Below are 12,858 nucleotides of genomic sequence, written 5' to 3'. Positions count from 1 at the left end.
CCCCGATGGCAGCCTTGTGATAACAGCGGGGACAAAGGGAGTCGACTGGCACAAGGGAGAACCATACCTCCATTTTTAACAACTAACAACTGCAGCAATACGTTTCTGCCGTTCTTCATATACTGAATTAGAACCGGTGCAGCTGTTGTACACGTCCATTTTAAAAACACCTGGCATTAAATAACTCACATTATGCCAATATGTAATCTGTGATTCCCAGGTCAGTTGCAGGCGACAATTTGTTAAACAGAAATATATACTAATTCCTGAGTCAGCAAGCTGCACATATGAATCCTGCAGGATATTCTGTTAAAACTTACTGGTGGGAGAGCAGTTTCCAAATGTAAAGGCCATGTAAAGTGCATGGCAGTAATTTTTCTCGTCTATGAAAAGCGACTTAAAATAGCAGAAAGGAAGTGAGATATATCAATCATGTAACGCGTATGCAAGTCATGCACGCAAAGTGCTATCTGTAAAATTCAGTCCTCCCCCCCACAGACGTACACTCAAATCAGCACAAATTTTTTTTCTTGATCCTAGACTGCAATAACACTGCAGCTACTGGTCCCAGAATTGTACCTATAGCATGTGATTCAAAGTCAGTTGACCTAAGTTATATTGCTGACTGTGGGTCAATGTAATAAACAGAGCTCCACTCTCCAGATGGCAATTTTTTTAACACTGGAAGAGTCTGAACTAGAACACGGTGTTCTCTTAACATTAAATATGTGGAATAGAATATTTATGATGTACTTAGGGGGACCAGTGGATGATCCACGACTTTTAAAATGTAACTTTGCGTCAGACTGGAGTTATACTGCACCCAGTTTGAACTCAAAGCATTGTGAAATGGCTTGCTGGAGAGCTCTCACAATGGTTGGCTTTAGTGCGCTTGACATCTGAATCCTGAGTTATTACTGCTAATTCATGTTAATTTGTACCTGATATGAAAGTGGCAATATTCCTGCAATCTTCGAGCCTAATTTGTTCCTGTACAGTCCAATAGTTTTGTTTAACTGAATGAGCTAACCAGTAGTCTAACTGACATTTCATTCAATGATCTCATCCTGTCTTCACCTCTGTTTTGGACTACCGCTCTGTACCATTGATCATGGGAATGCCATGTAAAACACTCATCGACACAGTTAAAGTTATGGCATTTTCAGCTCTAGTATTCCATTGGGCTTAAGTCGTATATATAAAGTCAATATGCCAATGCCAAATAAATGCCATCTGACCCATCTGAAGAAAGTTAGAAACTTGCACAAATCTGCGATAGGACTGGGATTTTTGGCCTTTTTTTGCTCAGTTTTCTCCCCATCTCCTCTCCATGCCACAGGTACAGAACACTGGACACTGGTTGTCCATTAGTATCTCTTTCAAGTGCCCCTTCCATCTGTAAATCTAGATGATGGGACAGTATTAGGCTATTTGACTGTGGAGAACATCACAGTTGAGCCTCATCTGACACCCACGCACGTACCCTTTCCAGCAGTGGTCACTGTTTAATGTTCAGGAGCGAGAAACCGGCCTGATTTGCTCACCTGACTCAGAGGTGCTGAGATCCAAATGTAGCACCCCTATTTCTGCCCCAGCTGAACTGATTAACTCGGCACAATCTGAGGATAGAACCTGGGACCTTCCAGTCTGTATAGTTCAGTTACGTTCTGCTTTTACCAACTGCAGCCTGGATATATTCCTTTAAATTACTGGCAAAAGATAGTAAATTAAAATGCTAACAAAATATAAGGCACCAGTGCTCAAAATCTGAAGTACTGAAGCCGTTCTTAGGGACTGACTTTGGCCCCCTGCACAGTAAACATGACATTTTTAGAGTGCATACAAGACAATTCAAACTGCTTTCTTATATTAACATGGTGTGTCTAATATTACTGAAGAATTGGTAAGAATGTGGTAAAATATTTACCTTTGCCTTTTTTCTTCTCAATACTATTTTTTCTGAGGTGATTCGCTTTTTAAAAGTCTTCTGCAGGTCACTGTCCACAGTACTTCTTTGCTTTGACGTAAATTGGCCTTTGAGAATGAACTCAGCAATTTTGGAATTTTTAAATGTTTTTCCTAAATAGTTTATGACTTGCTGAACGCCGAGTAGAACATTTTCAATTCCGTCTATCTTCTTAGTTTGCTCCTTTGAGCACTGATTCAGCGTTGACAACATATCAGAAATTTCAACAGAAACACTTGCATTTTTATTTTTGTCTTCTCTACGGCAGGTGACCTGTTTTATTTCTTCCTTATCAGCCTTCAGTATTTCAACCACTTTTCCAATCTTATCAACATCTTGAGTTATGCCATCCAGCTTCTGAATGACCTTTTCCTGAATGCCCAATAGTTTGTCTACAGTTTGGCTTAAAGACTCCAGCTTAACATCCATTGCATTGTAAATATCCACAGAGTTATTCCGGCTGCTCGCAGAACACTTTCTTGAAGTTCCCGTTATCACAGGAGGCCCTTGGCTCTGAATGGCATTTGTGTCAAAAACTTTCGCCAGAGAATGGACCAAAGTACTGGAGTTTTTCCTTGGTGGCGTGTTCATTGTGGTCTTTAATACAGATAGAAGAAAATCAATATCTTGCCAAAAGAAAAAGACTAGCACAGCCAAAAAGGCTTACCTTAGAATAAGTTCAAAAGAATGAATCAGTTTGCATCAACGGCATCATTCAGATGAGCGTCCTTTCAAAAAGGGACAAAGGATCCCTATGGTTATATTTTACTGCTTCAAGAGAATTCTCTGTGAGGTTCTTCTGCAGCGCCTGTGAAATGTTTGTCAGTGCTTGGGATTGAGGGTTTCGTAACTGCATTACAGACTTTAAAATGTTCCAAACAACGCACCAAAACCCTGACATTCAAGTTCCTGCAACACAGTCCAGTGTGCACCCAGACAAATATAGATTAGGCTACAACCTTAGCGACCGGTGATAATCCTTTTGGCTCACTTGCTTTCCTTTGTTCCTTTCATATATTTTAAAGACGTACAATGGCTACATTTAGCAGTAGCAAACTGAGGTTGAAATTTTCCTACCCATTCCAAACGTAGTTTATCCTGTGACGTTAGCACTGAAATGAAGGAGGCTATTTGGGCACTCATGGCATTTGGCAACACACATCTTGCGTGACATTTGAGATGCTTTAAAGTGCAAGGCCATTTCCACGGTACTAGGCAGAAAAACGGCTGTATTATGTGCAATGTGATTTGTCGTTTTAAAAGTTTCAGGCAAATAATTGTTTCGTTTTCTTTGGCGCTCGCCCTTATTAGCGTGTTAAATGATCCACAACTTGTGGCGAGGAAGAGATAGCCCGTGAATTGCAAATCGCCACAAATTGCTGGACGGTTTGCGCCGCTCCACCGTTAGCCTCGCGAAAACGGCAGCTCGCCCTCAACCTCCCCGTGCGTTTCATGAATTTTTTTTATTTTTTTTTATTCGTTCACGGGATGTGGGCGTCGCTGGCAAGGCCGGCATTTATTGCCCATCCCTAATTGCCCTTGAGAAGGTGGTGGTGAGCCGCCTTCTTGAACCGCTGCAGTCCGTGTGGTGACGGTTCTCCCACAGTGCTGTTAGGAAGGGAGTTCCAGGATTTTGACTCAGCGACAATGAAGGAACGGCGATATATTTCCAAGTCGGGATGGTGTGTGACTTGGAGGGGAACGTGCAGGTGGTGTTGTTCCCATGCGCCTGCTGCCCTTGTCCTTCTAGGTGGTAGAGATCGCGGGTTTGGGAGGTGCTGTCGAAGAAGCCTTGGTGAGTTGCTGCAGTGCATCCTGTGGATGGTGCACACTGCAGCCACAGTGCGCCGGTGGTGAAGGGAGTGAATGTTTAGGGTGGTGGATGGGGTGCCAATCAAGCGGGCTGCTTTGTCCTGGATGGTGTCGAGCTTCTTGAGTGTTGTTGGAGCTGCACTCATCCAGGCAAGTGGAGAGTATTCCATCACACTCCTGTGCTGCATTTGCGCACAAATTACCAATTAAACTTGCCGCAGAAAGTTAAGGCTGCTACTTAATAGCCTAAATACCTTTTTACTGACGAGATTTATGTTCCTGCAATGCCAATCAGCCTCTCTGGCCCAGAAAGGGAATAATTTAAACTGTGGAATCTCATCCCTACAGGTAGTAAATTGTCGTTAGATATTTAAAAAATGTTTAATTCTAATTTTTAAAATTATTTTTCCTTTCTGTCTCTTTTTTTTCTCTCTCTCTCTTCACCTGCATTAAGGTAAGAATTCAAACATTGCCCTGTTGATAGTGAAGGTACCTGAAATATTTGCACCTGAAAGTGCACAGAATAACCTCGAATTTCAACCTCAAATAAAAGTAGAAGTGTTCAGTTTTAAAGATCTAAATACTGATTTTGTTTCTTCAAAGATAAATAAAAGTAAGCTTTCCTTTCATATATTTGGCGTTAAAATATGGGCCGGATTTTGCTCTAAAAAATAATGGCGAGGCTCACAGCGCTCATCATTATTTCTGTGCAAATCGGACAGTAACTTCCGGTGGCCCCACATGCAGAGTTAAACGCAAAAATCCAGAAGTTGCTGTCCGAGACGCGCTGTTCCTCCATTAGCTGCGCGAAAACGGCATCTCGCCTTCGAACGAACTTTTCAAATATACTCAATGGCGTGAAGTTCCTGCACTGACGTTGTAGATACGGACTGAACTCGTCACAAGTGATGTGAAGATGCCGGTGATGGACTGGGGTTGACAAATGTAAGGAATCTTACAACACCAGGTTATAGTCCAACAGTTTTATTTGAAAATCACAAGCTTTCGGAGGCTTTCTCCTTCGTCAGGAGGAAGCCTCCGAAAGCTTGTGATTTTCAAATAAAACTGTTGGACTATAACCTGGTGTTGTAAGATTCCTTACATTTGCCACAAAAAGTTAGGGCTTGTCCATTCCAGCCTAAGCACCAATTTAATCATTGTGGTAAGTCTTAATTACTGCTAAACGAGCTCTCTGGCGCTGAATATTAACTTTCACAACTAACTTTTACAAAAATTTAAATATTATTTTTTACTTTTTCTTTCTGCCTCTTTTTTCTCTCTCTCTTAATCCAATCTTTCTTTCCCTCTCTTTATTCCACTTTCTGTACCTGATTTGACTTTGAATTCACTATTCTAACTTACACTTCCTGATTCAGACTTTGTGCTGTTCATTAACGATTCTTCAATCTGATTAGGGAGATACCCAGTTGCTTGCCCTGTTTACACAGGTCCCAGATGCCCTGTAGAGGGCGCCGGGCTGTTTGGATCTCCCACTGACCAACCTGCCCTGCAAAACCCCATAAAAAGTCTATGGGCAAGTGCAAGCCTAAGGGACGGCTGGCGTCGTTTGTTCACCGCTCACAGCAATATCCGACTCTATGTCGACCAAAGACAGACTTTTTCAATGATTGGGATATTGGATTGAAGCTCCGCCTCCAGAAGCTTAAGCACGTGATCCAGCCTGATATTTCAGTGCAGTACTGAGGGAGTGCTGCACTGTCAGATGAGCAGTCTTCCAGGTGAGACGTCAAACCAGTACTCTCAGGCGGATGTAAAAGATCCCATGGTACTATTCAAAGAACAGCTGGAGAGTTCTCCTGATGCCCTGGTCGCTACTTATCCCTCACTAGAACATTGGCTGTACAGCAATTTGGGACATCCTGAGGTTTTTGTGAAGTGTAGTCATTGTTGTAATATAGAGAAATGCGACAGCAAAATCCCACAAATAGCAATGAGATAAATGAGCAGATAAACTTCCCTATTCTCTCTGACACTCTTTGTCCCTCTCACCCCCCCCGTTCACTCTCAACTTTCAAACCAAAGTCCGGGTGCATTGGGGGCGGCTGGGAAAATTGGGAAAATCCGGAGCGGGAAAAGAAGCCGGCTCCAACCCGCCGACTTCCGGGTCTCGCACAGACGCATCTGTGTGCGTGCTCGCTTCAGGAATGCGGAACTCCCGCCGGTAATTAAAGCCGGCGGGCTGATATTTAAAGTTGAACTTGTTGAAGTTGTTAATTTCATGGTGATTGAGGCGGGGGAGCGATTTTCATTTAGCCTCAGTGTGTTTCCCGTGCTGTGGGAAATATTCCACGTTCTACCAGTCGTGTTTCAGCCGGCAGCCATTTGGACATTGAAATGCCTGTTTGACAGATGGGGATAAAAGGTGAGTTAATGCAGCAGGGCACTCAGTTAACATAAGAACATAAGAAATAGGAGCAGGAATAGGCCAATCGGCCCCTCAAGCCTGCTCCGCCATTCAATAAGATCATGGCTGATCTGATCCTAACCTCAAATCTAAATTCATGTCCAATTTCCTGCCCGCTCCCCGTAACCCCTAATTCCCTTTACTTCTAGGGTACTCTCAGACAAACTTTTGGCTTGGACTTCTTTGCGTTTAGACTGAAAATTCTTGGTTTCTACTCAGAATTCTTCTGTTCACACATATTTGCCAACTTTTCGGACCCCCTCAAACTGACACCATCAGGATGGGGGGCACAATGGCTGCATTCGCCACTACATCAGAGTACGAGCAACATCGCCATCCTCGCCAGGCACGCCGTCCACCTCCGCTACTTGGAGCTTCACATCACAGTGCTGCGCCACAGGGACCTGCACAAGAGCACAGAGGGCAACAACAGAGGGAGCAACGTCGCAGGAGCCAATACCCTTGACACAGGGACTACAGACCAAGGCTCGGCTTCCTAGACCTCTCTGAGGAGCAGTGTATACGGAGGCTGAGAGTGAGTCACCAGGTGGTCGCAGATATCCGCAGCCTCCTTCATGCCGAGCTGCTCCTGGCTGGGCCGAGCAGCATCTTACCAACCATCGCAGTTAAAGTCCCCACTGCCCTCAGCTTCTTCGCCTCCAGATCATTCCAGGGTGCCACAGGGGACATCGCCGGGGTCTCTCAATCGTCTGCACACAAGTGCATAAGGCAGGTCACCGAGGGCTTGTTTCACAGGGCCCGCAATATGTCAACTTCCCCATGGACGACCTCAGCCAGACGGAGAGGGCAGTGGGATTCCACTCTGTGGCTGGCTTCCCACGGGTGCAGGGCGCAATCGATTGCACCCATATAGCAATACGAGCACCTCCACACGGTCCAGGACTGTTCATCAACAGAAAGGTGTATCACTCCATCAACACTCAGCTCGTTTGCGACCACTGCAAAAGATTCCTTCACGTGTGCACCAGATTCCCTGGCAGCTGCCACGATTCCTTCATTCTGAGGTAATCCAACATCCCGCCCCTCTTCCACTCACCGAACATCCTTAAGGGCTGGCTCCTCGGGGACAAGGGACACTCCCTGCACACGTGGCCCATGACACCTCTGAGGAAACCCATCAGTGTCGATACAATGGCAGCCACATCGTGTGAGCATCGGCGCAGGCCCGGGGATTCACAAACAGACATTTTGTGGACTTTTGTGTTTTAATATTTTTCTGCTGAAGAAAAACCGCAGCCCGTTTGAAAAGTGGGTGTGGCCCAGGTGTGTGTAATGGACAAGGGATTCTGACCAGACCCCTAAGCCAATGAAGGGAAATGTCTGAGCGGACAGAGTTTCTCTGGGAACACAATGAGCCAGGAAGGGCAATGCATACAGTAATTGGCAGGAGATGGAGACACCATTGTTAATCAATGTTAAACCACTTAAACCAGGACCAGGTGCGAAGTGAAACTCACTATCAGCCATTACCACCATTGCCTAGTTGAGGTAACCCCGAAGGGCAGGAAACCAAACAAAGGAGGGCCATCAAAATCCCAGACTGGTTGCAAGCAAAAGTACATCACTGTAAGATTACTGACTACATAAATGATGTGGAGATGCCGGTGATGGACTGGGGTTGACAATTGTAAACAATTTTACAACACCAAGTTATAGTCCAACAATTTTATTAAAATTTATTAAAATATTTATGGGATTAAAAATAAAATTGTTGGACTATAACTTGGTGTTGTAAAATTGTTTACAATTGACTACACAAAAACAGCAGGCCGCAAAAACAGCACCACTGGAAAAGGAACGCTTCATTTTTTTTGGCGCGAAGAAGTTTGGAACTTTGGGGGGGTATAAGAGGAGGCAGTTTTGGGACTTTTCGCTCTCTCGCTTCCTCGCCTGCTCTTGTCTTCGCTTGTCCTCACCTTCACAACTAGGACCGAGCACTCCTCCTGGGACGGAGAGAAGAAACCACCACGAGAAGCAGAGCCTCGCTCTTCAACTGTATGGACCACCCTCAAACTGAGACTTGAATACGGCGTCGGTGGTACGGAATCAGGAGACACGTTTTCTGCACAAAACAGTCCTGCAGCTACACATGCACCCACTGTAAAGTGACCCAATGGGTGGCATCAAGTGTCGTCGTTCATGTGGAAGCTCATGAAAGGGCCCTACCACAAAAGCCAGTCACGAATGGGCAAGACGTGGCAGTAGTGGTGAGAATGATAACATGAGAGTCTGTCAGACACCCTTGTGCAAACCCTTTGTGATCACAAAACCTTCGCCTTTTCCGACTACTCCTAAGTGGTGCATCCCCTGTGGCTGCAGCAGAGGTAGTGGCAGGTTGCTCATGTTCATGCCCTGACTGCTTAGATGCTTTGGGCCTACACCCTCTGGGTTTTGAAGCCTGTGAGGACCCCTCCAAAGACTGCTCCACCCGCACCTGTGCTGGTGGAGCTGGTTGAGAGGGGGGCAACGGGTGAGACGTGGGAGGGCTTTGAGTGGCGTCCCCACTTCCATGTCCCCTTTCACCATTATCCCTCTCCTGGGCCAGGCCCACATCACTCCTACCACCCTGCTGAACAACAGTTTGGAGGACATGTGCGATGCCTTGGAAGGCCACTTCTAAAGTATCTGTCAGCCTGTTTAAGGCGGCAGAATGTTGTTCACCCTGAGTCCGAATGGCCGTTGTCAGGGCCTGAATGGACTCATTTATGAGCTGTGCTTGAAGCTCAATGGAGGCTAGCCTTCTGTCCATCGCAGACATTCCTGCACTTACCTGCGACACTATCTCAGATATTCCCGCAGTTATGTGCGACACTATCTCAGACTGTTGTGTGCAAATTAGCATGTGGAGGGTGTTGGCAGGAACAATTAACTTACAAAATATTATTACTTGGAGTATAAAATGCTGAAATCTTGGAAGAAGCTTTTCTTTCACTTTATTGACACGATCATTTAAAAAATGCACATCATGTGCAACATGTGTTCCTCCAAAAAAAGCAGGAATATGGCTCCGGAACTGACAAAGGATCTTGTATCTTGGGACCACCACATCCTGTATCCTCAAGTATTGCCAAAGAGCTCGGCCGAAGGAAAATTGGCATTTGGTGTAGCTTCAGGAGAACTTTGCTATACTTACAATCCGAAAATCGGGGATAAACTTAACGCAATATGGAAGTGAATCAGTGCAAAGGAAGTGCTAGCAGTGGGCACCAAATGCTCCGTTTTTCATCTTATTTACCAAACTTTGCTGAATTATGAAAAGTGACTCTTTTGCTGGGGGCTTATTTCCATAAATAACCGCAGATAAACTTGACAATCGCATAAATTTTAGAGCCACATGTTTTCCTTTGCTTACTGACATTTGACAATAGTTTAAGTTACCTAGTTGAGATGTATTTCTCTAAAAGGCCCACAAACTGAGCTCCAAAGATTTATTTTGCTCTCAATTAACTGGGTCGCATTTTTGATCTGCAGAATATATTAAATCTTCAGCTAAAGACCCCATTTTTCGTGCTAAAATTGCTGGCTGTGATCTATCCAAAATGAAGTTAAGCGCCAAATTAAAAGTAAACTTAGGGAAACTATAACAGTTACGAGATTAGCTGTGACAGAAGTGAAACACATTTGTGGTTTGGAAGATAATCACAAACCAAGATAATCCACCTAGGCCAATTGTAGAATAGCCTTCTGGGTCTGTAGCACTTTTAAAATTCTCTGCATCAGTATTACAACTCTTGTATTAAAAGAGAGGAGATCACCTGACCTGCCCTTTCTTATGCAACCTTTGATTCTAACACGGTAACATAGTTATGTTTTTGGCAGGAGAAGACCATTGGTCCATCATTCCAAACCTCCACCAATGTCCTTATCATAGTATCATAGTCTGGTACAGCACAGGAGGAGGCCATTCGGTCCATTGTGTACGTGCCGGCTCTTTGAAAGAGCTATCCAATTAGTCCCATTCCCCCACTCTTTCCTCATAGCCCTGTTAATTTTTTCCCTTCAAGTTCAATTCCCCTTTTGAAAGTTACGATTGAATCTGCTTCCACCACCCTTTCAGGCAGTGCATTCCAGATCGTAACAACTCACTGCATAAAAAAAATGTTTCCTCAAGTTGCCTCTGGTTCCTTTGCCGATCACCACAAATCTGTGTCCTCTGGTCATCGACCCTTCTGCCGCTGGAAACAGTTTTTCCTTATTTAATCTATCAAAACCGTTCATGAATTTGAACACCTCTAACAAATCTGCTCTAAGGAGAACAACCCCAGCTTCTCCAGTCTCTCCGCATAACTGAAGTCCCTCATCCCTGGCACCATTCTGGTAAAGCTTTTCTGCACCCTCTCCAAGGCCTTGACATCCTTCCTGAAATGTGATGCCCAGAATTGAACACAATACTCCAGCTGAGGCTTAACCAGTATTTTATAAAGGTATAGCATTACTTCCTTGCTTTTGTACTCTATACCTCTATTAATAAAGCTCAGGATCCCATGCTTTTTTAACAGCTTTCTCAACTTATCGGGCAACCTTCAAAGATTTGTGTATGTGAACCCCCAGGTCTCTCTGTTCCTGCACCCCCTTTAATATAATAACAATGCTGTTCAGAAAATCTCAGCTATTGTTTTCTTCCCCTAACATCCATGCCTTTGTTAACTCCAGACTCAACTATTCCAATGCTATACTGGCCGGCCTCCCATCTTCCACCCTCCGTAAACTTGAGCTCATCCAAAACTCTGCTGCCCGTACCCTAACTAACTCCAAGTCCCGTTCACCCATCACCCCCTGACCTACATTGGCTTCCAGTCCAGGAACGCCTCGATTTTAAAATTCTCATCCTTGTTTTCAAATCCCCTCCATTTCCTCGCCCCTCCCTATCTCTGTAACCTCCTCCAGCCCTAAAACCCTTCGAGATCTCTGCGTTCCTCCAATTCTTGCCTCTTACGCATTCCCGATTTTAATCACTCCACCAATGGCGGCCGTGCCTTCAGTTTCCTAGGCCCTAAGCTCTGGAATTCCCTCCCTAAACCTCTCCGCCTCTCTCTCTCCTCCTTTAAGATGCTCCTTAAAACCTACCTCAATGACCAAGCATTTGGTCACCTGTTCTAATACCTCCTTATGTGGCTCGGTGTGAAATTTTGCTTGATAATCGCTCCTGTGAAGCTCCTTGGGACGTTTTACTACGTCAAAGGCGCTATATAAATGCAAGTTGTTATTGTTGCTGTATCTTCTCACAGTAAATTAAACTGTAGAGACGCTGAAAAAATAAAAGTTGCTGCTCTCAACTCACAGTTAACCATATTAAAGATGCTATAGGAATGTAAGCTGTTGGGAAAACACTGAAGGATCTGATTGCTTGGTGTAGTTCTTCCTCATTGTTATTTTTTGCTACCTTCAGTTGGTTCATTTTTTGACAATCGAATACTTGAGCAGTGACTTAATAGATAAGTTGGTCATTTGAGCCAATTGCAGTTTTTTTTGCCCCACGGCAAAAGTGTGACACCTACCGAGTGCACAATTTCAGGCTTGATGCTATGTATGTGTGATAGATGCAAGAGTTGTAATTCTATAGAAGGTATCAGTTTGTGTAAAGGTGGAGCAGCAGTAAATCTCTTCTCTGTAAGGGAATCCTGCTTCATGATTTACATTTCAAGGGATACCCCCAGCCGTAAAATAAAACAACCATTAAACCATTTTTACTAATGCGGAGGATGTTGCACGGATAAATGTGCAGGAAAATGAGACAGGGTAGGAAAGAACCACGGAGAAAGGGTTCAGAGGTTTCCTTTGGAAAATTAAATATATGTGCTAAAGTTCACGATAGAATCGATGTTACATGATATGTAGAATGAACATTCATAATAGGTTAAATGGCCCATTCTCGTTCCATGCTTTTTTATGTTCCCTTTATTGTTGGAACATCAACATATTGTAGGCAAGCTGGCACTTCACAAGGAGTTTGATATTTAGATATACAGTTGAAATCCTTAGGTTATTTGTTGATCTATCTATAGATTCTGAAGTCTCAATATTTTGACTACTTTGATTACCTGTCCTATATTTTAGTGATCGGGTGGAATAGTGATGGATAAAGGGGGTGGAATTGGACGGTGTGGCTCACTGCTGCTTCACCACCATGACCCGATATCCCTCTCCCACCCGTGCCGGGATTGCTGCTGGAAGGGTGTTCAGGGTCTGGGTTCGTAGCCCAATTCCTCCCTTTCAACCCCCGTTCCTGCCACTCTCCAGGACCACCATGTGAGCCATGTCATAGGCCTGGGGTACTGGTGAGATTGCCCCAAATGTACAAAACAGAGGGAGATGGCCTTGTGGTGCCCTCTTCTTCCTTCAACTCGCCTGCTGAAGATCTTGGGCTTGGCTGAGGCCTTCAGTGGACAACTTGGGCCAGTCTTTGTGTCCCTGTGCCCCCCCCCGACTTAACATGTCTTTGGCCCTCTTCTGAAGGTGCCACCAGCAGTCCCACTACGGCAGGGTCTACATTTCCCTGGGAGCCATTGATGGACTCCCACTCATAATGACCCAGGAGACTGGGCTGCGGTCATGTCAGGGTCCGGGTAGAAGTCTCGTGCCAACCTTGTAAGAACAGCCTCCGGAAAATCCAGCCCCTGGAGTCAAAACCAAG

The 12,858-nt window shown here is 44.7% G+C and overlaps 1 protein-coding gene across 5 annotated transcripts in view; it reads right to left on the bottom strand.

Moving 5' to 3' along the window:
• LOC137335095 (myosin light chain kinase 2, skeletal/cardiac muscle-like) overlaps window positions 1–12,858 on the bottom strand; it is a 341,364-nt gene that overhangs the window by 158,146 nt on the left and 170,360 nt on the right. For 2 of the 5 annotated variants that reach the window (XM_068000206.1, XM_068000215.1), the window contains exon 1: window positions 1,928–2,842. The exons of 2 other annotated variants lie outside the window; for them this stretch is intronic. In XM_068000206.1, the coding sequence (XP_067856307.1) occupies window positions 1,928–2,557 (630 nt within the window). In that variant the 5' untranslated portion in view covers window positions 2,558–2,842. Of the gene's footprint in view, window positions 1–1,927; window positions 2,844–12,858 lie in introns of those variants that run through there. One more of the 5 variants, XM_068000221.1, reaches the window with a different exon arrangement.

The sequence above is a fragment of the Heptranchias perlo genome, chromosome 2, assembly GCF_035084215.1.
Source record: "Heptranchias perlo isolate sHepPer1 chromosome 2, sHepPer1.hap1, whole genome shotgun sequence".
In the NCBI taxonomy this organism is placed as follows: domain Eukaryota; kingdom Metazoa; phylum Chordata; class Chondrichthyes; order Hexanchiformes; family Hexanchidae; genus Heptranchias; species Heptranchias perlo.
The sequence above is the reverse complement of the archived record's forward strand: the minus strand, read 5'-3'. Positions and strand labels throughout refer to the sequence as shown.